This window comes from Rhinolophus sinicus, chromosome 8, assembly GCF_057876585.1.
Source record: "Rhinolophus sinicus isolate RSI-liver-muscle chromosome 8, RSI-T2T, whole genome shotgun sequence".
Classification (NCBI taxonomy): Eukaryota; Metazoa; Chordata; class Mammalia; order Chiroptera; family Rhinolophidae; genus Rhinolophus; species Rhinolophus sinicus.
In genome coordinates, this window is record NC_142508.1 from 69,657,548 (window position 1) to 69,684,352 (window position 26,805).

The 26,805-nt window shown below is 37.5% G+C and overlaps 1 protein-coding gene across 4 annotated transcripts in view; it reads left to right on the forward strand.

Moving 5' to 3' along the window:
• Positions 1-26,805, forward strand: part of CDH8 (cadherin 8) — a 324,252-nt gene that overhangs the window by 165,372 nt on the left and 132,075 nt on the right. For all 4 annotated transcript variants that reach the window (XM_019755067.3, XM_074314784.2, XM_019755057.3 and 1 more), the window contains 3 exons: positions 15,839-16,006; positions 19,779-19,966; positions 23,154-23,407. In XM_019755067.3, coding sequence (XP_019610626.2) covers positions 15,839-16,006; positions 19,779-19,966; positions 23,154-23,407 — 610 coding nt within the window. The remainder of the gene's footprint in view (positions 1-15,838; positions 16,007-19,778; positions 19,967-23,153; positions 23,408-26,805) is intronic.

Genomic DNA, 26,805 nt, shown 5'->3' on the forward strand with positions numbered 1-26,805 from the left:
TTCACACGTGCAAATATTTATATAAGAGTGAGAATAAGCACAACAGTAATTTGATCCTGAGGTATTCAGAATGTTTCACAGGCATAAATTAATTATTCCACAAAGCTCCCTGTTATGTAGAGCAGCGGTGCTATGGCTCTTGAACATTCTGTGGCCAGAATGTTCCACTACAGAGGTGGAGAAGTGGGAAGAGGCAGCTGTAATTAGGCCTGCGCGCATCTTCAGAAGAGGCCTGCAGATCGTCCTTTACTTGTGTGTGTTTACTTTTATATCGGTTTCCTCACAAGTTCACATGGGGGAAAAGATATTCATTCATGCATTGAGTCACTGAAAAATGTTCAAATGTATTGAGAGACTACTATGCGTCAGATAATGTATCAGACAGAAAAAGTTGAGAACCATATGATTTCACTTATATGTGGGTTATAAAATGGAAATCAGAGAACAAACAAGACAAACAAATAAACAAAAACTCATAGACACAGACAATAGTATAGTGGTATCAGAGGGTAAGGAGGAAGGGCAGTTGGTAGAAGAAGGTTAAAAGGGTCAAATCTATGGTGACGGAAGGAGCAGTGACTCTGGGTGGTGAACACACAATATAATATATATATGATGTATTATAGAAATGCACACTTGAAACCTATGTAATTTTATTAAGCAATGTCACACCACTAAATTTAATGTAAAAAGATCAAAAACAAAAACAAACCATCATTAAAGAAAGTCAATGTGTTTATGGTCTGTCTGCTACTACTAGGATGCATAAGGGCAGAGGCTTTGATAGCTGGGTAAGAAAGAAGAGAGTGGTTATGATGTTGTAAAGGCTGGTCAGGGAAGCCTCACTAATAATTTGACATTTGAGTAGAGATATCACAATGCTATTTTCACAAATGAAGAGAAGATTAAAGAGATGCAGTGACTTACTCATGGTTCCATCATCTATGGTATGCTCCTGGAATACCATAGGTGTTGAGATTCTAAGTATGGGACTGTCCTTTTGCGACATGGAATTATGGAAATCATGCTATCTGGTCTCATGGTATTTATCAAAGTGTTCAGGGGGATCAACAAGGGATTAGTCATATATTTTTTGGAATACTTTTATAGAAAAGAGGATGCTTCACGGCTTAGAGAGGAAATTTTGACAGAGAGGGGCAGGCCAGTTAGATGCTAAAATAAGAACAAAAGCACATACAGAAAACAAATTTGGCACGATAAAAGTTTTGATGGAGTGATGCACACAATAATACCAGGGTTCATAATTGGAGGAGGTGAATATTCATTTTAGCACCGAGGTGCTCACGCCTGCCTCATCTTTCGCATTGTGAACTATTCCACACCAGAGAACAGTACCTTATTTATTTTTCTATCCCCAACCCTTATGACAGTGTCTATTTCGTTAGAGGTTCTCTCTCGGTGGTCATTGATTTGAATGAAATTATTCACGCTTTTGCAAAGATGAGGAATTAAGGATGATGGGAGATGGTGACATGGCTTTTTTTCTCTTGCCTTGCTGTGGCTGTGCTTAGAAATTAGAGTCGAATCTGAAGTATTTTGACAAAGTTAACGTAAGTAAGAAAGACCATTAAGGAAGATAGAAAGGTTGATTTTACTTATCATCTTGATTCCCTCACATTAAGACTTCTTTGAATATTAAGTTAACTTACACTAGAAATGAACCCTTAGAATTACCTCATAATAACAGATCATTTGCATACATGAAAATAATGAGGCTCATGAAATTTTATTTGACTCTAAATATGTAAAACAATGACAAGAAAAATAATTTTATACTTTGGGAACATGAAATAATCAGGCGAGTAGCTCTTAAAAGAATAGCTGATGGCTTCAGAAAGAATCAACGGCATCCCCTTATGACTGGACCCCTTTGGGGCCATCACTTGGCAACGATTCCTGGGAAAAGAGAAAGAAAAACAAAATTAATGATCTTAGTAATCTTCAGTACAATATGCCTCTATTTATAACACAATATATTTTGACGTGTTTTATAGGTTTTCAGGAAATGTATGTTTTTTAATGAGGATGGATGAAGAAATACATTGTTGCTTAGGCACATTAGGGCTTACAGAGAGAAATGCTGGAATTGGAGTTAGAGACTTCTGGATTCCATCATCATTTACTATTAGTGCGACCTTGAATAAGTCATTAACTATGCTGTAATTTGAAAGAGTGAGAGAAGTGTGTCTTCTAGGCAACCTCCCACGTTCCCTGATTTAATACTTTGATCATCTCAAAAAAAAAAAAAAAAAAAAAGGTTTAGTGGTCTTCATTTAATACGGGGAATCATGAGGAACAAGGGTGGGTGATTTTTTTGAAGTTACCCAAAACATAAATGTCAGATTTGAGGATAAGCTTAATCCTTTGTCCCAGTCCAAAATATTTTCTCTGATTCACGTGATTTCTCTTAGATATGTTGTGCTCACATGCAAACACAGAGGTTACTTCTAGAGATGGGATTTTATTCAGCATTTCACTACATAAAATGACACGTGTGAGTAGTGACTGCAAGTTTCTCAGAATCAATGGCTTGTACTCTTTGTATTGTGAGAACATCAAAAACAGATAAACATATAAACCTCAGGTTCTGTAGTTACCATGAGCAACTGAGAGTTTGAAGGAACCAGTCTATCACCTGCCATGTACCTCTGCTGACGCAGTCTTCTTGGTCAAACCTAATGCTCAGCAAATACGAGGTAATTAGTGAGTGCCAATTGAATTGAATTGAAGGAAGTAGACATAGAGAACGTAAAACTTCAATATCCGTTCATTCATGTATCCACACACCAAGTGTGTATTTCCATAGTATTTGTCTTCACTTAAATTTGAACAAAAACATTATGAAGAACACTATAGCAATGAGAGGAGGAGAGAATGGACCATGAGAAGAGGTTGATAAGAATCGGGGAGAGAAAGAAAAGTGGGAGTCATATAATTTTTTAAAAATCTGGAGCAGGAAAAGGAAGAGGTACTTATTTGTTACAGTTTTTAATTTTAATAGTGAGGACAAAAAGAAAAAAAAAACATAAGCCACTTGATGTATTTGAAGAAACTGAGCTCTGACGTATTTTGACAACTGTCGCTAGGGGAACAATAGATCCATAAAAATCTGCTCTTCCAATCCCTCTGTATGGTAACTTCCTATTAACTAGAACATTACCTCACTTTCTTTTCTGGCTGGTTTTTGCCTCCGGCTTGCCTCCTAGGAAGGTCAGCTGGCCTCTTGTTTATACAAGTCTAATTATCGCTATCCCGAGGGGACCCAGAGATCCATTACCCTATGCTTGCCTGTCTATTATGGGGCATAATCATATCTGGATTTTAATAGTCACAAGTAGCCTGGGCTACTCATAGTTAAATGTGGTCAGTGTACATGAGAACCACTTATAATGATCAGCTCCTGCAGGTGACATGTCTGTCTCTTTTCTTTTTTTCTGGAAGGTAAGTATGAAACGAAAAAGCTGGAGCCCAGAAAGTAAATGAGCCTGGTTGCCCTGTTTTGTGTGTAAGGACTGTGACGTTGACCTCCTTATGTGCCTTCTCCACTCTATCCTTAGTACCTAAAAGTGTTTGATATGCAGGAGGTCCTTGACAAACATTTGCAGAATGACAGATTTGTTCCTTTTTGGTTATTTCGCCATGCTTCTTCTTTTCTCTCTGTGCAAAAGAGAGCCCAGGGCGTTTTTTGCCACCTGCCCTCTTAGGTCCATGAATGGGAGCTGGAGGGCATTGATTGCATGAATACAAATAATTTTGGGTGGGGAACATTTTAAATAAAAAAGAATAAAATAAACTCAAACTCATGCTAATAAGCAAGAGTGGAAAAAAAGGGGTGAGTATGGTGCCAAAAGAAGGTAGCTGATGATACTTCTTGCACAGACACAAAACTGATTAAGAGGGAATCACACAGCAGCATTGTTTGAGAAATAGCAGGAGGAAAGGCAGAGGAGAAGAATTCTATTCTGAGAGACAATGCGAAGTAAAAAAGAAAAGTTACTCTCCTGGGAAGAAAGAGAGCCTGTATTCCTGAAGTAGAGGGTAGCAGGATTTCAAAAGCAGAAGTTGCAGAAGGCAGCAAAGAGGTTGAGGCTGGTTTTGGACTGAAAGGCACAAAAGGAATGGTGAGGGGTTTTCTGGGAATAATTGTGAGATCTGTGCCCATTGAATTATTGTAAATGGATCAGGTTGTCAGAATTTTAAGTGATTCTAACATGTAACTCCTCTCAATACTTGAACACTTTTCACTTGTGTATACCTCTCAGTGTTCTACATGCATCTCGGGCTGATAAGGGAAAAAGAGCAGTTGAAGCAATGACAGTGGTAAGAAACCCTAGAACATTTTTAAGCTGACTCTGGTTCCTGATTCTTACTTTGAAGGGAATCGGGCAAGTTCTCAGCACATTTGATGCCCATTATGGGAGCTGCCATAATTAAAGGAAGATCCTACCCTCCCTGGCCAAACCTCTCTCATTGAAGTAGGCCTGCCCACTGACCTGTGTTAAAGCAATTGGAAGCAATTTGTTGTCCTTCCTCTTTGAGCCGTGGGTTGTGATTTTATGAATGGGAACCTTACTCAGTCACACGTAGAAATTATGCAGTGATCATTTGTTGCTGGATGTGTAATGACCCATGGGGGAAAAGCATGATTTATTCGCCAAAAATTTATCTAGAAATTTGAGGTTGAGGATGTACTTAATTGGACGTATTTTATCAGCAAAGGCAATCACTTGGCCAGTGTCTCACTCTCTGCATTTTATAGATACTTCAAATAAGGGTTAGTGGCTCACTGGGAATTTCCTGAGTAATGTCACTGAGTTGGTTTAGCATCTCTGGGTTAGAGATTACTCAAAGAGGCACAACAATGACTATCCTTTGAAAGTAACAGGCAAACCTACCGTAGTACGAGCACTCTGAAGTTAGTGATTCAAGCTCGTCTAGAACCTCCAAGGTGTAGGAGAGACAAGTCCGTGTAATGGGAAGTACGGAGACAAGCATTAGCTCCTCTTATCATGTCAAAGCTCACAGAATATGAATCTTTTAACCCAGATCACAGAGGTTCATGTTTCTTCATCTTTTAGTTACCTAATAGTAATAGTTACCTAACTGGATGGTTGTGAAATGTACGGATGAGGTGATGGTGACAATAATTGTAATAACTCTGCCGGTGAATGTCTACGCTTCGCCAGTCACTGCACTAAGCATCTTATATGCATCCAGACTCTGTACCTGTACAGGGTCTGGCACAACGAAAGCTCAATAAGACACGGAGTGTCATTATTTTTATTGTAATTGATCTTCACAACCAGGCAGTGACATATTACTGGTTGTTTCAGTGGTGGTAGTACTAGTGATCAGCTAATTACTATGTTATTATTGGCTAAATAATAACATAATATGCATGTTAATATGTGTTCACAAATGATAACTAATAAATGACATGCCTTATTTTTCTTAATCATCATCTTAAGAAAACAAAACAAAAAAATGATGGGGTAAACACTATCTCTATGTAACAGAAAACAGGGGCTAAAGAGAGGTTAAGAAAATTACCTAGGTTACTTCTATCACTTGGAATTGGAAGGGCCAGAAATCAAATCCGATGTGTAGTATCAAATCCTGGGCTCTTAAAACACCATGTTCTACTTGTGTCTATTGGCAGGCTGTGATCAATATGACATGCTGTGGGGCCAGAAAATTCCAAAGAGGCATGAGAGGAATCAGTACCATTGTAGCATTCGAGGATACTATCAATTCACTTAAAGTGCGTTTTATTATCTATTATGCTCTGTGAACAATGTTGGGTGGTATTTCATATAATGCTAGGTGGGGGTGTTACTATCACTTTTTATAGGTGAGGAGACTGAAGTTCTAAAAGTTGAAAAGAGCTGCTTAGCTTGATTTAGACTCAGGGCTCAATACCAGCTCCATTTGTCAGTGGGTAACTATAGAACCTGCACTTTATTTACTCTATAACCCGCCATTCGTATCCGCTTAAGTTCGGCTTAAGTTCGGAATTGCTGGGAGAAAGCATCCAATATTTTTAGCGACTTTCACTTTGCTTCTTTAAGCCACCCATACTTATTACATGTAGAGTTAGTTATTGGAATGATGGCTTAAGGAAAGAATAGTGCCATCATCTTCTTCACAGAAATAATTCCACTTGATTGAGGAGTCCCTGGCAGTGTTTTCATTTAGGGGAAACAAAATTTCACCTTAGTTCTGAATTGGAATAATTGCAAGTATTTCAATGTAACTTGGAATTGGCAATTTGAGTAGCACCAGTTATTGGCTAGTCATGTGTTGATGGTGTAAACAGTGGCCTGTGTGGAATTATGTAATAGGAAGAATTTAGGAGCTACAGAAGTGATAATCCATACACTAAAGTCACGGTGCACACTGTATATAAAACTAGAGACACAGGGCATCGTTGGTAATTCACTTACAACTATTTCCTATGTCATTCTCTGAGGATATTGTTATAGACATGGATGGCTGTGATCCACCCAGTGGGGCAATGAAGAAGCTATAGTCATTTAGACAAAGAATAGACTGCATTATAAAACAGGAAGGCCACATGTAAGGAAGCAATTTGTACATCTGAAATACTTGATAGATCCTCATGGTCTCTTTTAAAGCTTTCAAGCCTACTGTCTCCAGCAACAGTTTTCAAACAGAAATGGGGAGGGTCATGTAGAGTTTAATATATAAAATCTACATGAAAGAAGTCATGTCTGTCAAACAGACATGTGTTAAGATGCTATCATAGCATAGGAGGACGTTGTCGGACAAATATCTAACTAAGCACCATGTGGAGATTTTTTGGCCAAAGGAGAATATACTCTTTAATTTATAATTCATACCTAACATGCTGGAGATCCAGATTTGGAATCTCACTCAGCCACAGTCTGGGTGACACTGCCCAAGAACTCTCATTGCTGGACCACTTTCCAAACCCCTGATATTCGTGTGAAAACATATTTTCTATTAAATTTTCCTATGAATTATTTTAGGAAAATGTGGTTGTCATATCTATGTATATACCAAGAGAAATAAATAATAATGGAACTTCATAAATAATAAGTAAGGCTAGGGCATCATCGGTAACACATGTAGAACAAAGCAATTGTTTTTTCATGAATTTACTCCCAATTGATTAAATTCATGAAATGTTACAAGGATACCTGGTTCATCAGCATCACAACTCCCCCCCTTTGTTTTAGTAATCCTCAAAAAAATTTTTTTGAGAATATCTGAAATATTAGACCATTGCACCACAAATTTATCCTGAGACATTTAATAAATAACTCAAATATCAATTATGCAATTATTATATATTATATATGTATATATATATGTGTATATACATATACATACATACATACATACATATATACATACATATATACATATATACATATATACATATATATATATATATATATATATATATATATATATATATATTATAATTTCTAGAGAAACAATGAGAACCCGTTGGTTCTTTAATCTGCAAATCATACTCACCTCACAGGCATCCATCAAGTGTTATGCCCTTCCTCTGGCAAACCGAAGTGACCTTACGATGTGACTTTTGACATGGTGTGGAATAGCCCTTGAGCTTTTCTTGAGACTCGAAGGCAGCAAGACTTAGGTTCAAATCTTGACACCCTCCTCCCTCACTTAGTGGCTCTGTTACCTTATAATTGTATCTGAAAGTCTCTGGGCCCCGTAGACGACAGTTATTAGTATTCCTGAAGTGTTTGCAAACTCCAGTGCTGAGTCCTCAAAACAGCTAGAAAAAACTCCATTACCACTTTTTTCTGCCTTTCTTTTTCCTTCTTTTTCTCTCCCTCCTACCTTCTTTTTTTCCCTTTGTATTGTTTTCTTCCCTCCTACATGTATTGAGTACTTAATTATGTGCCAGAGATTGTGTTTGGTTCTGGGCATCTCAGGATGAATGAGACACGGGTCCTCTCCATAGGAATATACTCTCAGGACAGCTTGAATTCATAGGGGAAGTGGTGAAATGGGGAAATGACATGAAAGTAAATGCCATGAGACAGTTCCTAGCAAAGACACGTGAGATCAAAAGGAAGAGAGTAATTAGTTCACCTTCTTGGCTGGACCTGAAAGGATGAAAGGAACTCCATGAGGTCCAGTAAAGGCCAAGGGTGATCTAGGCTTCATTATACCCACACGAGGTTATGAAGGCACCAAAGGATACGGAAAATATGAAGAAAGATAAGTATCTTATTTTGGTGAGCATTTAGTAATATGTACAATTGTAAAACCATTATGGTGTACACCTGAAACTAATACAATTTTACATGTTAGTTACATTGCAATTTAAAAAATCATATGCTGTGTAGAAGTTGTAGTAAAAGATGAGTTTGGGTACAAATTATCTAGAGATTTGGAGGCAAAAAATTTTTTTGTTACCTGGTAGTCTCTGTGGAGACATTACCATTTTGAAGTGGTGAGGGATGTTCAGTATCACCACTGAATATAATTTTTGTTTCTAATTTTTTAAATATGTATATTTTGTTTATTAATACCACTGAATTAATCCATAAATTTTATTTACATATATAGGTATGGATAGGTATATATTTACAAAATATAAACATTAATATATATCTGATGACTGTGCATATACAAGTATACACACACATATGTATGTATATGTACATAGTTATAAAAATAAATACAGAATATGTATATATTTACATATGTATTTCTCTGTATGTATCTATATCTATATCTAATGATGTCTATATATGTATAGGGTAAAACATTTGGCATTTTACCTCTCGTGTAATAATACCAACCTAAAACTCTTGGTTAACAATAACATTTTACATGAGATTGGTGAGCTTCAGAGAGTTTCAGTGACCTGCCCAAGATCATATGGCTTGTAATACTCCTACCAAAAATAGTTCTTACATGTCTCATCCCAGAGCTCAGTTTCTAACAGATACAGTTCTATACTTCCCATTACAGAGCCCTGGGCAAACTGGTGTGTGGAGGGAGGGGAAACCAAAACATCCAATGCCTTCACAAAAACACATCAAGTTATCTTCATTTATATTCTTTGCCAAATTTTTATAAGCACGTCATAATATGAAATAATCATGGCAGACATTGTTTTTAAAATAACATTTAGAAATTATTGTCAACATTTTATATTACTAAAGAATTTTTATAACATAATTTTAAATATCTCCTTAATATGATGTGCCTTTGATCTATATAATTTTAACCAATAATTTAATATTTGCCTATTGTTACATACATTGCTTGGCTTTTAAAATGAATATCATACAAAAAGTGAAAAACTTTACAAATTTTAGGGGTCAAGAGAAAGGAATTTTATAATTTCCTTGGAATAGTTCTTAGTTTTAAAAATACAAAGTCACAGAATATAAATGAGGCTTGATTCCTGATACAGTTAGCCCATTAGCTTTCCATTATGTTGTTATATTTCGCAAAAGCACCAGAAATATATGAGGAATGTAGTTTCTCCAAATAGACAATTCTATCTATCTATCTATCTATCTATCTACCTACCTATCATCTATCCATCTATCATCAATTATCACCTATCTATATAATTTATAGTTCGAGTCACAAAGAAAGGGAAATGCAATTTTTGGTTTTGTTTTTTTTAACCCTCTGGAGGCTGAACAGTTTTCTAATATTTCACTTTTTCCTTTGTGATATATTTGTGCAGGTTTCAAATTATGGAAGTTACTATATTGAAGCTGTTCAATGATAAGGTGGGCCTGTGTTGAAGTATCTCTAGACATATATCCTTTACTCCTCATAACTGGTAGCATGTACTATATATAGATCACATGGTTTACAGAATGTATGGATGCAGTGTATGACCCCCTAAAACAATGTATCCCTGGTTAATTTGTACCATTTAATCTCATCAATAGAAAACTTTTTTTTTGCATTTACTAAGATGATATTGTACGTTGAATTGGCAAGAATTTTGAAGAATGACAAAGCTAGTGGTTTCATAACCAGGATAATGTGTTCAACACGTTTTATTCAAAAGAGGAGTCTAGCACAGCATTTTGTATCAACTGCAATCTTTGAACAGCACAATCTGGGGGACCCACAAGGAGTGAATTACAGTAATCAGCCTTCAAAATGACAAAGGAGTTAATCAGCATCTCCTTGCCTTTCTCACGAAGCCTCTCAATCTGGTGATAGCACAGAAATTATAAAAAGAAGTCTTCGTGACGGATACAAAATGCTTCTCAAATGATAACACCAAAGACAATGGAAAGGAAAAAAAAAAGCACACAAGTTTTAAATTTTTGAGATGACTGAAACTGGATTCTAATCAGAAGTACTCCCGGAATGATGAGACAGGAGGAACAGCTGTTTAGCACTTAGAAGAACTTAGGCCAGGCTATGATTTAAAATTTCAAACTACTGCACCAGGGAAATCTCCATTTGATTGAATAAAGTTAAGATAAAACCGTGTCTGTTAAATACAGGAGAATGAAGCCCATCAGTCTATTCACAGTAGGATAATGAATGCTGCTTTCAGAGCAAGATGGTTCCCCCTTTCCCTCCTTAATCCTCCTAGCAGGGTTCACCTTGATTCCCAAATTCAATGGAGATTTTGAAACTGGCACTGGGACTCCCCAGTAACAGTTTCAAAATCTCCATTGAACTCAATTCCTGGAGTATGGACTGTTCTCATTAATTGCATGTTCTGATTAGATTTTCAAAGTGGAGTTCCAGGGAAACTCTTCTAAAATATATTTGTTTACGTTCCCTTCTGTGAATGGACTCTGCAGTAAATGTCATTGAGGACCCAGCAGGACAGGCTCATCTTTCTGAACACCAATTGTGTTTTTCTTTTTTGTTCTTCTCAAAATGTTAGAGCTTCCCATTTTCAAGGAAAAAAAAATTGCCCTGGGGAGATTGTGAGATTTATTCAAGAGTAGCTATTTAAGGGGTCGAAGTCTAAACCCTAGAATAATCACTGACGTTAGAAATTTACAAAAGTCAGAGATAACAGGTGTAATAGCGTTTGGAGTCACATCCTGAAATTTCCATTTAAAAAAAAAAAATCAGTTGATTTTCTTTTTTGTGAGCTTGTTTAGCAAATACCTACATTAAGTTTTACTAACTGCCCCAGAAGAAAGCATTTGTCATGCTGCCGGCCATAAAATTTAAATATTGAATTTGTTACTAAGTTGCTGTAATGGGCATTTCAACACAATGCTGAAGCTTTGGAATACATGGCTGGGCACTGCGTGTGTGTAACTGCAGTCATGTGGGGAGATGTGAACACAGCTCTTGCTTGACCACAATTGTGAAAAAAAAAGGGGGCACAATCTATGTTTTGGGCAATAGGAAGCTATTCAAAATTAATACCACCAAAAGGTGTTTTACATTAGCTTATTTTGGCAAAAAAGGTGTAGGAATCTATCTGCCTTTTAAAAATCAGAGTTGAAAAATGGCTGAAAATGCCATTTCATTGAGGATTTTAATGGCTTTTTTTGTGTTCATGGATCAAATTTTTGACTTCTCAAATCTGAGAGGAAAAACAGCCTAATTATTATATTTCCCGCTCTGTGTGGTCTGGTATTTAATACCCAACAATAATTTTTAAGATACAGAAGTTCTCTTGTCCACGTAGGAAACAACCTAAAGCTATGAGTGCTTTGGGAGAATATGGGAGCCAAAGCAAATAATTCAGGGAGAAGAAGTAGAAGGAACTTTTCAGAACGTTTTAAAGCTTATATTTAGGAGCTTATCAATATATTGCAATATTTATGCCAGTGAAATGATCTGTCTTTTGAATAGGAATGAAGTTAAGTAACATGTTAGATATGTCCCAATACAACAACAACAAATAAAAGTAAGAGTGCCAAGGGCACTCGTTTTTTTTTGTTTGTTTGTTTTTTTTTCATATCCTGCCTTTACAGCCACAAAGTAGCAGGAAAAATCTTCCAGAAATTCTGACTTGTATTTTCTAATGAGTTACTGCTGGTTGTGAGGTCGACACTAGAGGCAGGGGGCGCTGGCAAAGTGAGAGCTGTTCATGATACAGCTTGTACTGAAGTCAAATAAATGTGCTGCAGGCCTTCAAGAGACCTGGGAGAGGCTCTCTGTTTGCCTTAGAAATCAGGAAACCTCCTCCCAAGGTTGTATAGGAGAGGAGGAAGTATGAAGACTCCCAGATCTGAAGCTTCCGAGTTGGGTCATTTTAAGCAACTCACTTAACTGAAGAGGTGTTATTCTCATTTTTATAGATAAGGAAACAAATGTTTGCCCTGCTTTCTTGAGGAGTGGTCCTGGGGACAGCAATATGCTATTAATTGAAGTACTTCTGAACTGTAGATATCTGTGTAAGAATGACATGCTAGAAACACGTTTGATGCTTGAAAAAGAACCAGGATCCTAACCATATTTTTTTGGGTTCTGATAGGAATGGGGTAATTAAAGAGAGTTTAACAAAGGAACTATTGACCAATGGATGGCCAGGTTAAGAGAGACCATCAAAGGCTAGTGAAGCACCCCAAGGCTTGTAAGGGAAGTGCCAACATCATCCCTAAGCCTGTAGGAGCAAGGGAAGGGTCAGCTATTGGACACTAGAGTGTTGTTCTAGCAATATCCTAATAACCATAGTGTATCCAAACATGTGATTGAGTTATTGGAGGGGGGTAGAGAACCTCACCTTGCTCCATTCTCACACTCTCTGAGGGTAATGTACGTTTGTTAAGTCTAACACAAAGCCAAAGAGTAAGCAAGTTCATTGAGTCAATCCATAGAAGTCACTCTCCCGTGCCAAGGGTTGGTGCAGAATGCTGGAAAGTAGGTCTGGAAGAGCAACTGGAGAACGTTCAACACTCTATAACCACCATCCAGATAAGCATTAAATACATTGTGGTTGGGAAGGAAAAAAGGAAGAGAAACATCAAGGTTGGGTAACTACTATGTGCTAAGAACTTTTCATGCAATATCGCTCATAAACTTAGAATATCCACTACAAGAGGCTGATTATTATGTCCATCTGATAGGGCACAGTATTGAGTCCCAATGGGTTTAATAATTTGTTCATAGTCACAAAGCTAGTAAGTCTGCGAATAATGTAAGAAACAAAACTTGCTTGACTTCAATATGATGGAGCATTTATAAGGGGATTCAAGCTTGTTGATAGATGCATGTCTTAGGTAGTATCAAGCTGTTCATCTGAGTGGTGAAGGGCATAAACATTTCTGGAACAGGTGGAGACACATGGAACTCTTGTTTACCATCCAAGCAAAGATCTCCATCATGATGCCTCCCTCATATTCTGATAAACTTGTACATACTATCCCAAGTGTGCTGTTTTCCACTGAGCCTCAAAACTGTCTTAATTTCCAAGTGTCTGAGAGACATCACAACTTTTGTGTGTGTGTGTGTGTGTGTGTTTTAGTTTACACTCTCACAACCTATAAAAATGATGAGAATAATGCATACCAACCTTGTCTGAGTCTGAGGGCATTGTAAAGATTCTTCTACTGAACTAATCGGAGAAGATTCACATAGGCCTCTCAGCTCATCAACTTCTTTGAAAAAAGTTGCAACCTTCCTTGAGAAATTATATCCGTTTCCTCCAATTATTAGAAACTCCACATCAAATTCCAGAGTCTAATTGATGGCTTTAATTTATGATGACCTGAGAATGTGGTGATACCTAAACTTTACAAGCATTCATGTAACTATCATGGGAGTAAAACAATTGTCTAATTCTTTCTACTAGAATTAGGCTCATAAGGAAGCTATGCTGAGTTATGAAAATATGTATCCATAGCAGAGCAGGCATACTGGTATCTCATCATGCTCATGAGGAGGTTTTTTATTGTTGTTGCTATTTTTTGCTCATATGTTTATTTTCCCCTCAACATTGCCTCACAGTGATCCAAGTCTGAAATATGGTTATATTTCTATTTTTCTTTTCTTTCTGTTTTCACTTACTATGGTACCATATAAGTATGATCTACTGAGTTATATAATGATATGATCAAATCCCGAAAGAAACCATTGTATTGAAAGATTTTATTATATTACCATCAATGTTTTCAAATAAGTATGGTTATCCAATTGAGTGCTTCCCGAATGGGAAGGTCTGATGTAAAAGTCTTGTCAAGTTCTAATAAAGTGCATAAGAACACATAGCTCTTCCCAGAGCCTGCGCCCTGCCAGGGTGGATTAGATTTCCCTGAGCACTCTTGCACCTTGCTTGCTATTGAGATGACTCAGGGACTTGAACTCCTGGTAAACCTTTTGTAGACAGATGATTTAATTACAGCATATCAGTTCAAAAAAAAAAAAAGGGTTACAGCTTCAGAAGTGGCCAAGAGAGTGGCTCATCCTCAATTGGAATTGAGCATTTATGATGTCTCTGGGTTAGAAGTAATGGGGAGAATTATCTTTTATCTGGACATTTTTCTTTCATTTGGGCCAGAGATGAAACACACCCATTCAATAGTAATATACTAAGCTAGTCATAATAATTTTTATTGTGGGATTGTAGCAATATTGGGAGGCATCTTAGAATTAAATAAAAATGAAGGACACAGAAAAATATAGTATCATTATAAGATACTTTATTATTCTTTGAAAAAATTGGAAATAACTACAATATCCATTAATGTGTGAATACCTAAGGTACTCACAGCTCGTTTATAAATGAACAATTATGTACTATAAGAAGTAATGAGTTGGATCTCCATGTGCTAGCAAGAAAAGATCTCAAAGATGTCCATTGCATGAATAAAGTCCCAGAACAATATCAATATCATAATCACATGTGTGATTATATGTTTATGTACATACATGCTCATGTGTACATAATGGCCACATTTATTAGCAGAACTTATAAATAAAAGAATAAGGGTAAGGGGAGGGCTAAATAAAGATTTTCAAAATAAGTTCTTAAATATCATGCAAATTTTGAATCTTTAACGAGAAAATTAAATTACTAGTAAGCACCCAAAGAGGTAGATAGATAAAGCCTGAAAATATAAAAAAAAAAAAAAAAAAAAAAAAAAAAATTGACATTTTAGCACTGATGATTTTATGTTATTTTGTGTGATTTTATGTTTTACCCACTTTTTCTATGTCTTTCCATTTTTCTCAAATATTTATTTTTACAATAGGAAAGGTATAACTACAAAATAAAATATAAATATAGCTAAACAGTACTTTAGGATTTAGAAACTTGCCTATGTTAATTTTGATTGGTGGTTTATTCACCTGAGTTGATTCTAATAATGCATTTATTTCTATCATCTCTCTAATATATTTGTGAGCTTCAGAATAATTTATCTCTGACCTGAGAGCCTTCAAGCTATTTGTGTATTTACTCCTTTTGTAGGGGAACTGGGATCTGTGATAAATTGTAGGATTCTTTCACTTCCAGGGTTTTCCTGGGTAGATGAGGCTGTGTGGTGATTTATACTTTAATTTGGTAGGTACGAGTATACCATTCAGTTCACTTTCTAATATATACTTTTGCAAGTTTTTTTAAAAAGTATTATAAAATATATATTTGTAAGTTATCCACTTCTGTCTATGACTACAATCATTCTCTGTGTTGGCATCACCAATACACGCCAGTTAAATGTCAAAAGAAAACTGAAAATTATCTGAGTGGGACCTTGTACGTACGTACGTGTGTGTGTGTGTGAGAGAGAGAGAGAGAGAGAGAGAGAGAGAGAGAGAGAGAGAGAGAGAGACTGGCACATTTATTTTTGAATGAGCTCTCTGCCTGAAGGTCATTCTCCCATTCTTCCCCCCTCAGCAATTATAAAAACTGCCCTTCCCAACATGGACCGAGAAGCCAAGGAGGAGTACCTCGTCGTTATCCAAGCCAAAGACATGGGTGGACACTCTGGTGGCCTGTCTGGGACCACAACACTTACCGTGACCCTTACCGATGTTAATGACAATCCACCGAAATTTGCCCAGAGTAAGTGAATTTCCTGCACTGGGGTAAGACTCTAAGTATGATGTTTTCCTTTGAATGTATGTTCTGATTTTTCAGCAACATCAAGAAACGAAAAACTGATCACAATCATTGAGTGCTTATTATGTGCACGGCACAACCGTTCATATATGTCTATGAAACAACCAACTCTCCTATCATTTTGGTACTAAATGTATCCCCGTTTTACAGATTCCAAAGAAGTTGATAAAATTTCCGAGTAGCAAGCATATAGTAAGTAGTGGTGCTGAGATTAGAACCACATGTGTGACTGCAAGATGTGTGCTGATTTCTCTGTCCCGTAGCACTTTTCATGAAGAAAACTTGAAAGAATGATTAACATGCACCTCAGAGTTTGCTCAACCAATAGTCACACTTGTTGTGTAAAAGAAACTAAACCTCTAGTGTCTGAGATGGAAAAGGCAGATATGTAGTACACTTGCTACAAAATACACACTCTTCCTTCCTGCACCTGGGGGGACATCAGTGATCACTGACTCTACTTGTCCCTCCTAAAGTCATGCTCTACCTCAGAAACCTCTCGACAGACTTTTAGGCAGCCACCATCAATGAATCAGGGAGATAATCATTATTTGCCAACTACTTTGTACTGTCATAGAACCCTTTTCTACTGAGCATTTGTCAAAGGAATCTGACATAGATGATTTGGGAAGGACTTCCTGGCATGGAGACTCTTGAATTGAGGTATGAATGATGAATAGGAATTAGCTGAAACACGGTGAAACCAGGGGAATGAGGGATGGACATTGCCATTGGAGGAAAAGGATGTCCATAAGCCCTCTGGAAGAAAGATGCATGGCCCTGGATGAGAATTAATAGAATTTCAATACAGCTGAAGTGAAGAGGCTGGAGAGTTAGTTTAGGCAGGAGTTAGCCATATTGTATGTGTAGGCCATTTTAAGTACCATGATCTTTATCTTAACATCACTGGGAAGCATTAAAAGATTTTAAGTCTTGGATTGAGTATTAATAGTATTTGATTCCAACAAAATCAGAGAAGATAAAATCTGGCGTTCTTCTGATGTCTTCTCCACATTTTAGCCAGTTAAGGGTGATTGTAACCATTCGTGTAGAAGGTGATGGTAGCCCTGGCAAACAATGGTGGTCACAGTGCAAATGGAGAAAAGTCTATCGGTGTGATAGATTTTTAAGAGGTAAGGATAACAAAAATCTAAGGATAGATTGCATTTTTCACGGAGGAAATGAATTATCTTGCTTGTGACATGAGAAATTAGATGCATGCTGGTGCCGTTTGCGGGGATAGAAAATATCATAGGAGAAACAGTTTTTGAAGAGAGAGAGACGAGAGGACAAAAAGAAAGAGAGGGAGAGATGGGGAGAGATAGACGGACAGAGGTGTGGCTTGAAAATGGCACACTTGAGGCATATTTGAGAATTTATCTTCAGAAATTTCAAGGTAGAAAGGACAGAAAAGACGTATTTTCATTAAGAATTTTCACATCTGGCCATTTAAAAATCAGACAATAATGCAACCCTTTTAAATAAAAAAAAATATATTGAAATGGAAAATGCCATTTCTCCTATCCTTCCCTCAACTCTCTCTTTTTTAAAATTAAATTTATTGGGGGGTGACATTAAATAGGTTTCAAGTGTACAGTTCTATAATACATCATCTATGTATTGCATTATATGTTCACCACCCAGAGTCAGTTCTCCTTTTGTCACCATATATTTGATCCCCATTACCCTTTTCTGCTTCCCTCCCTTCTCCCTTCCCCTCTGGTAACCACTAAACTGTTGTCTGTGTCAGTGAATGAGTTTTTATTTCCTTTTTCACTTACCATTATTGTTAATGCTTTAATATGCAACTCTTCTTTCTTGGGAAAATTATTGTTTCAATTCAGCAGTGGCAGATGAGTTTCAAAAGTGTTCCCTTTCTTGGAGGTAGTAACTTTTAACTATGATCACAATGATAGCGATGATGGGAGTGAGCGGAATTGAAATGGATAAAGAAATGTTCCATTTGCTTGGTTTCCCCAGACTCCCTGATGCAGGACTGGCAGCAAGGTGAGATCCCTTGCTGGCTTATTTACTTAATAAGTATACGTGAAGGGATTATCTCAAACCTTATCTGGAATATAAAGTTTGAAGGAAGTGGAATCATTAAACCAATTATGAGAGAATTGAGAGCCTTGTGTTCGACAGGATGATTTTCAGTGCCTACCTTATGGCAAAACTCTTCGGAAAACATTTTTGTTCCCCAGTTCCATAATTTCGTGATTCTAAGGGACATTTTTATTTCATCATTAAATAAAAGTATGTTAGTGCTAGAAGAAAACCTTACCCATCATCTGAACTAAACTTATATTGGGTAAAATGAGTCTTAGTTTATCCAAGGGACTCAGTGATTGAGTTCAGACTAGAATTGGGTAATGTTCTCTGAATTTAATTTTTCCTTTTGGGTTTATAGTTCATTGAATATTTATTTTCCCCTTGTTTTTCTTATAATGGGACGATAACTCCCTGTTTGTCTGGGTTTGGATTCCCCAGAAACAGGCACTGAGACAAGAATTTGATTATAAGTAGTTTATCTTGGAGATGTTCCCAAGAAATGCCAGTAGGGAAGTAAAGGGTATGAGTGAGAGAAAAACAGAAAGCCGATAATGTGCATTATCAAGCCAGCTACGACTGTGGGTGACTGGAGTTTTACCCCACCGGGGAAACTCTGGGACACTATAAATAAACAAAAGAAGAGACATTGGGAGAAGTGTTACCGTACCAGTGAGGGGAGGAGCCTGGGATATTATATACGAACCGGTGTGAGTTTTTGAGGGCTGCTTCTGTTGGTCATTAATTCCCTGGTAGTTCTGGCCTGACAGGCAGTGGGCAAAGTGGGTTCTGGAGGCCACAGAGGACCCTCAGGCAAATAAACACAGGAGCTGGCAGTGAGGTGTAGGGTACGTATGCACTGAAGTGGTAATGGCCTGGGGTTGTGGTTGAGGTTCCAACAGCTTCGCCTACACTCGTGACAGGGAGGAATACTAAGACAACAGCTAAAGTGACCTGAATAAAAATGGGACTCATGCCGCTAATTAGACACATTTTACCACCCACACAGGCAAATGAACATATACTGTAATTGTATTTTGCCTAGAGAGTACTGAAGGTAGGATTTTTGGTCTTCTGAGCAATGAGGACTTTAGTAACAAGAGGAGTGTTTCATGTATCTGAACAGCTTGCTGCAGGGCACGGCAGAAGTTTAGTAATTGGATTTTATCAAAAATGGTCTACAAGTCTGTAAATATAAAGGTAACTTCAAAAATGACTTTCAGTGTGTAACACATTGCATCTTTCTGTGCTGAAATTAGCTTACTATTTTACGTTGGGCAACAATGAATATCCCCACAGGCAGCCAATGTGATTACAGTAAGCTGGAAAGAACAATCACATAGATGCACGGATATCCTGATATAACTCTGCTCCAAGTACATACTTGGTAAACCTATGGTGGCATTAAGTTCAGTATCTCTGAAGAGTCTCAAAGAGAGATCACTCCTACTGGGAACTATTTGTCTCTGACTCATTTAAAAGATTGTACATTCCACAGTGAAAGGCATATTTTTTTGTCTTTCCCATCACTATATTGATAGCATTTATGGGAGTGCCCAGAACACAGGAAATGCCCAATAAATATTTGCTGAATGAATGAATGAATGAATGAGTGAGTGAATGAGTGGAATCTGTGCAATGCTCAGTGTTTCTCCTCTTTTCTAAGGCCTGTATCACTTCTCAGTCCCGGAAGATGTGGTTCTTGGCACTGCGATAGGGAGGGTGAAGGCCAACGATCAGGACATTGGTGAAAATGCACAGTCATCATATGACATCATCGATGGAGATGGAACAGCACTCTTTGAAATCACCTCTGATGCCCAGGCCCAGGATGGCATTATTAGACTAAGAAAGGTAAGCTAAGGACGACTTGGATCACAGTTGAAATACTGTTTGAAACTTGAGTTTTGCAGTTTGTGGGAGTTGAGTGGACTTCCCGATATAATTGTTGAGCTGATAGAGGTTTAGCTTCTTTAGCTGCAAGAAAGTAGAGTCCTTTGCCCACCTCATAGCCCCACTTTACATTGCAGCTAAAGCTCAGGTGAACAGTTACCACAGTGGTGCTAGCCTCCCAGCTCATCCATTGTTCTTCTCCCGTCTATGCCAGAGTGCCTGGGAATTTGTAGGGAAGTCAATACTCTGAAAGCAACCCTCAAGCCACGAGGGACTCAGATTGGTGGACAGCTCTTGTTCTTTGAAAAACTTCTTTTGAGGCATATCGTCTATGCTTCCTAAGAGGATTTCCAGTGGGAAGCAGCCTCTATTGTTCACAGAGGTGGCAAGTGCAATGGCTTTTAATTCTTCTCTCTATTAACTTGCCCATTTGTACACTCCTACTTCTTGGGATATCTCCACAAAATACAGTGGCAGTTCCTTAGTCTTCGTTGCAAGCTCTGCTTTCAGGAAAACTCAACGACAGAAGGAGTCATCAGCTTCAGTTATCCGGGCTAGTTTTAGGCACTGGAATGACAATGGTACCATTGGATACTCCCCCATGCACCCAAAGTCCAAGTATTATGGTAAGTGAAGCTCCTATTTGCCTTGTTCCTGGGGTTGGGACTCCCCCAGAGAAAGAAACATCTCCGTAAACAGTACAAACGACGTATACAACGTTCAACTGCCTTTGCCAGCAACCATTTTTTTTTTTTTTGGTGGTAGATGTGAAAAGTTCTGTACATTACAACATTTTCCATGTTTATTTCTCATCATGACATCTATATTCATAAAAAATGTGTAGAACACAGTTTGTTATTTTATGGACAGAGGCATTTGCAAGGAAAAAATACCCTTTTATCCTCATCATGAGTGTTTGTTTCATATTGTTCTTCGTATTTCTGTCATGGAGTAGCACAACTTAAATTTTACATAGATTCACTTATTCGTGAACAAGGAGATGGATGGTGGACCACACTATTGGGAGCCAATCATTTTCCCCTCTGTCTTGATTAGCATTACATTGACATGACCCCAAGCTTACCCTCTAATTCTCTCTGTCACGTTGCATAGGGATCTGCTTTCAATGATGCTGTTCAGAGGCACAGATTAAAATTTAAAAAAAAAATAAAAAAATACCCCATTGAAGAGGTATTGCTAGTGGGAACCTGGAGTTGTCCGGATACATTCATATGCAAAAGAAATCTTACGATCAATTTTGAGTAAAAAAAACGGCTGCATGGAATTTAGGTCTCTGCTGAGCAACAAGACTTTTTAATACCTGGCTTGAGTTTAGACTTAAGCATTGCAAAGTATTTAAAAACTCGTGTCTGAAATAGAGTACAGGATAATTATACTTGAGTCGATTATTGAATAACCCAAAGCCACATTTTCCTTGGCTAACGATTCCTAATGTCATTTTTATTGTTATTATTAACTGCTATCCGTTGTTCCCATAAGGTGCTTTTATCAACTGAAGCAATTAGCAATTTGCTGTATTTTTAGTCACTGTTATTCATAAACTTGAAAGCATATAATACTCATCTTAACATGAGGAAACACATGTGTTTTACTCTAGAGAACACGGGGTAGGGAGTCATATTTCCACAATTCATGGGTCCTCTTTTTTGTCTGATAAACTCCTACGGACACCAGCATGTTTTGGGGTTCATTGCTACTATGTTGAGCTAAGAATGAAGCAGAACCTAACCTGTTATACTTACCAGTGTTTGTGAAGATTTTGACATTGCAAAAGGGTTACAGTAGGGGTGAATGGCAAATTGGGAAAATGCTGGTGTCGAATGGTCTATTCATCGTGCATGTGGCAAGACATTTCAGAACAGACAGGGAAGTGAGTATGGGCCTCGTTTTCTAGAAAATATTTCAAAAAATGTCAAGTCCCGTTAGACTTGAATTCAAATCTAAAAATCAATGCAGAATTTTGAAATATGAATACGTATTTAAGCTTATACAGAAGTTCTGAAAGAGCTCACTAATGCTAGCGTGTGTTCCAGCTTCTTATTTTTATTTTGAAATCTGTATGGCAGATTTAAAGTTCTGTTTCTTACAGGAAATTGCAATGCCAACCTAAATGGTGTCTTTGAACCTTGACAGATGTACTTTCTTGAAATCTGAAGTATCCTGGGTTGCCAGGAATCGGACGATGAGGGTTCTGAGGCTGATGGGCTTCTGGTTATTAAAGTGGATTATGTTCTTTTACCTAGCTATATTTACCTAGGTCATTCACTACAGTCTCTGGGGCTTTTAAGGAATGAGGTATTAATATGTCAAAAATACTGTCGGTAATGGTGCAATGAGGTAATTTCAAATTGCTTTTCGTAGTTGTGAAGGTACAGCCAGACCTAGATATCTATACGCGGTATATACTACTCTCACTTGTCCTTCTTCTAAATATAAGCACAAGTACATATGTATCTGCATGCAAATTGCCTTATACGCCCACCTGCTTCATATCATAGGACTCATAATAGAGACCTTTGAAGAATACCCTAAAAATGAATAACCCTCTTTTTAGCCACAGGATCGGGAGAGCAGCAATACTTTGGAAAGGAAATAAGAAAACACTCTTTGTTCAGATTGGTGCTGACTTATGCTTTATAATGTCTCCTTGGACTAAACAATGATTATTACTACTTCTTCACATTTCACACACTGTTGCAGAAATGATAAAATATTCTTCCCGGATAAAGATTGGGTTTGATGCTGTCTTATCTCCTACTGGCAGAGGCTCGATTACCTGGCTGATTGATATGCAGGCCATGTTTTCACTAGTAAAATTTTATTATTACTCTGAAGTGAAATTGTGATGGCACAATTCATGACTGTGAATATTTTGTGAATTCCAAGTGAAATGAGCAAAACAAAAGACAACACTAGGAGATTAGATTCACCGAGCTTGTACAATAAACAGATATCAATAAATGCCTGTAAAATTTACAGGTCGAATCTGGAGGAATGGAGAGGGATCCCATTAAGACTCACAAATGGGCTTAAATGCACATAACTATCATCCATCCGCATTAGACTCATTTGTTCTTGCTGCTGTGGTCGTTAGTGAAAAACATTCATCTTTGTCATTTCTTAACAGCCTCTGGACTTTGAGACCAAAAAGTCCTATACACTGAAGGTGGAGGCAGCCAACGTTCACATTGATCCACGTTTCAGCGGCAAGGGGCCTTTCAAAGACACGGCAACAGTCAAAATCGTGGTGGAGGACGCTGACGAGCCACCCATCTTCTCTTCTCCGACTTACCTCCTCGAAGTTCATGAAAATGCTGCTCTAAACTCCGTGATTGGGCAAGTGACTGCTCGTGATCCTGATGTCACTTCCAGTCCTATAAGGTATTTCTCTTTGAAAAAACCTACTGACAAGCAAATTAATGCAAAATGCAATTACATGTACATCCCGTGTGCCTGCCTTTGGGACTATGCTCATGTTACCAAAAAAGCAGGGTCTACACATACCTTGTGTATGTGTGTGTATGTGTGTGCATGGGCCCACCCACAGGCTCACACACAACATCTAAGAACTACCTACAATGCCCAAAGCCAGGAATATCAAGACGAATAAGGCTGTTTCAGCTTTCAGAGAGCTAAAGGAAACACAAAATTGCAATGTTTTGCAGTGCGTTTGGGTGGATCTTTCATATTATTTTGTTTTTGCTTGTTTGTGCATTTCTCTCCTTTTTTTATTTCTCTAGCATTATGAGAGTATGGCTGGTTTTTCTTCTTTCTCCTTTGACAGTTACAGTGAATTATATATAAGAATTTAAAGGCATGAGGCCACGTCTCAACACATTAAGAGACCCCTATCTTATTTCTGTTTGGTGTTTGGCTTTGAAATTATCTTCTTATCACTTCATGGGTATTTCTGGTAGGTCAGCATATCTGGATTGGCGCCGTTTAGACAAAATCTTTCTCTGCCATTTTGAAAATACCTTTTGTTTATACTTTCCCTGCTCAAAAATTTCCCCCAGGATGATAAATAATCTTTTATTAAAGGTTTTCTGCTTCCTACTCCCCCCCCTTTTTTAAAGAAATGAGGCTCAATTTTTTTTTTTTCTGTTGAACTACATATATCTTTTCCCTTTTATTAGTCACCCAAATGACAATCCAGTGTTCAAGCTAAGTAGCTTTTTTTCCCCCAGAAGAACATTGGAAATCTATAACTGTACACTGGTCTCCAAGGGTGAAGTGTTGGTTAATGATGTGTTTGAGTGTGGACTTCAAATATTGTCTTAGAAATGTTTGTTGGAAAAAAAAAAGAGAGAGCGAGAGAAAACTTAATGGAGAAATAGTTTTAGAAAATTGTCCAGTTAATCTCTAAGTTAGATGTCAGCTCATACCCAACTCATTCACATGGGTCACAAGGATATAAGGCTGATGTCCTTGTAATTACTTTATTCAGGGAAACTCTAGACAAGTGAACTTTCTGGAGGTTTTATTATTTACTTGTTTTTTATGTATTGCATTCTCATTACTCACAAGGGTGCTGAAATGATGAGGTTGGAGGTGAAGCCCATCAGAATAGTCAATGCCCCAAATAATCTGAGTTTAAGAAAAAAAATAATTCTTTTCAGAGCCATAAAAGATATTTTTTTACTACAAGCCATTTTAAAATTCAAGATAATGAAGAGTGTATACATAAGGGTACCAAAAAAAAAAAAAAAAAAAGAAAAGAAAAGAAAGAAAAGAAAAAAAGCTAAAATGCTTCTTTTAAAAGAACCCAAACTCTAAGAAGGTAAAACTCCATCCACCTGGTGATTTGAGGAACCTTCAGTTGCCCATTCTCAGTTCTAAAGGAATTCAACCTGCAGAATGCCCCCATTTGGCTAAGAAAATTGTATCTCTCAAAGGACCAAATGTCAACTACAAGAGCAGGAAGTATCCAGAAAAATAAATGTACATGGGCATCCATTTTCTGACTAAATAGTAAAGTCTTGAAATGGCTTCATATTGAAATCCTGGTATTCATAGGGGCAATGATAGTTGTTGAATGAATAAATCCGCCCCATTTCCGTGTTCCTGCATTTCCTCTGAAGGAACACAGAAAGGAGGAATTGCCACTTGGTGTCCATCCCCAAGTATGAAAGACAGAATGTGAAGAGAGTAAGCAAGATTGGTCCAACTAAGAGACAAGACCAGTCATGGGGCCAGTGGTAGTACTTAATTTGCTAAGATTTCTACTCTCGTCAGCAAGGAACATATAGTTGGGCTCATGAGGTTTGCCGAGCCAAATGTCCTTAGAGAAAGTGAAGGGTTCAAAGATGAGGGCAATCACACATGAACTCCTAAAGTGAAATCCGCAGGACCAGCAGGAATGGAGTCTCCGTGCAGAGACATGTTCTTCATCAGCTGACAATGAGGTTTGAGGTACTTTTAATACCATAGTGACAGGAACCACAAATTGGCAGAATTGGGGGAAAATCCAGGTTCCGAGTCTCCACGGGTTTTCCCCCATGTTATAATCTATCTGTTTACTGATGTAAAAAGGGAGATTCACTGATAGTAATTCCAGTTCACAGGGAATCAAGTGATGATCGTAGTAGTTGATTGTTATGATTATTGCTCTTGTTATTTGTATTATTGTCTCCGGTATGAGGCTGCTTAGTAACAACTGCCCAACTTGAGAGCGTTTTGTTTTCAGGCAGACTAAAGGGGATTTGGGGCTGTGTTACCAGGAAGACATGAACAGACAAAGTACCATATGATGACACGGACATATCTATACTTCTGATAGAGGTCAGGCTGCTGCTAGTTCCTTGTCATCCATGGTCCCACCCAAAGAAAAGGTGACGAGTGTTTCAAATCATTTACAACAGTGCTTTGATGTATTATTCAGAAGGTGAACCCCATATAGTTCTGATTGGAGGTGGATTGACTCCGTGGGATATGAATGTAAGAATCACCAACTGCATTTTTCAGCATCTGTTTTGCATTTTTGTAGTTGTCCCTCCCTCCTCCCAATTGGGTTATAGAGAGAAGATTTTTTTCCCTCTATATACACAATTGGTTGATTTGACTAGAAATTAAATTTCCTGACCAGCCAGAGCAGTGCATAGTTCCTTATGAGTCTAGCAGACAGATTTAGAGCCATTTAACCTTTTTTAAACTGAACTAGAGGACATGGATATTCAGGGAATTAGTGAGTAACAAATAGCAAACCATTATTGTCTCTTTAGGACTGTTGTATTTCATATGCTGAAAAGAATACATCCATCTTTTAGAGGAATGTTTACTTGGCCATCCAGCAAAAAATAGGCATTTATTGTGTCATCTGCCATGTTAAATCATGCAGTCATTTATTGGTTGGTCAATTTAGCATAAGATTCAACTTCTTTTTAGAGCACATTGTCAGGCAGGAAATATTATGTATTTTAAAATTTTTATATGTAAACTTATATCTATATCTATATTTTTATCTGGATCTATGTCTATGTCTATACACCTGCTTCCAGGGGAAAATAGACAATGACATAGAGATGAAATTTACGGTCTTACCGTCTCCCTTTCAGGTACACTAATTAAGCATTTGCTACTTTCTTCAACACTATGTCTCTCAGTAATGTAGAATAAAGGTGTGTAAATTATTTAAAAGATGACACATTTTGAATTTACACAGGTTCAAATCCTATCACTGCTACTTGTCAGTCACGCAGCTGGTCTCTGGAATTCTCTGAGTGTCAGTTTCCTCATCTGTATTTTAGGGATAATATTATCTTCCTCAGGGTTACTGAAAT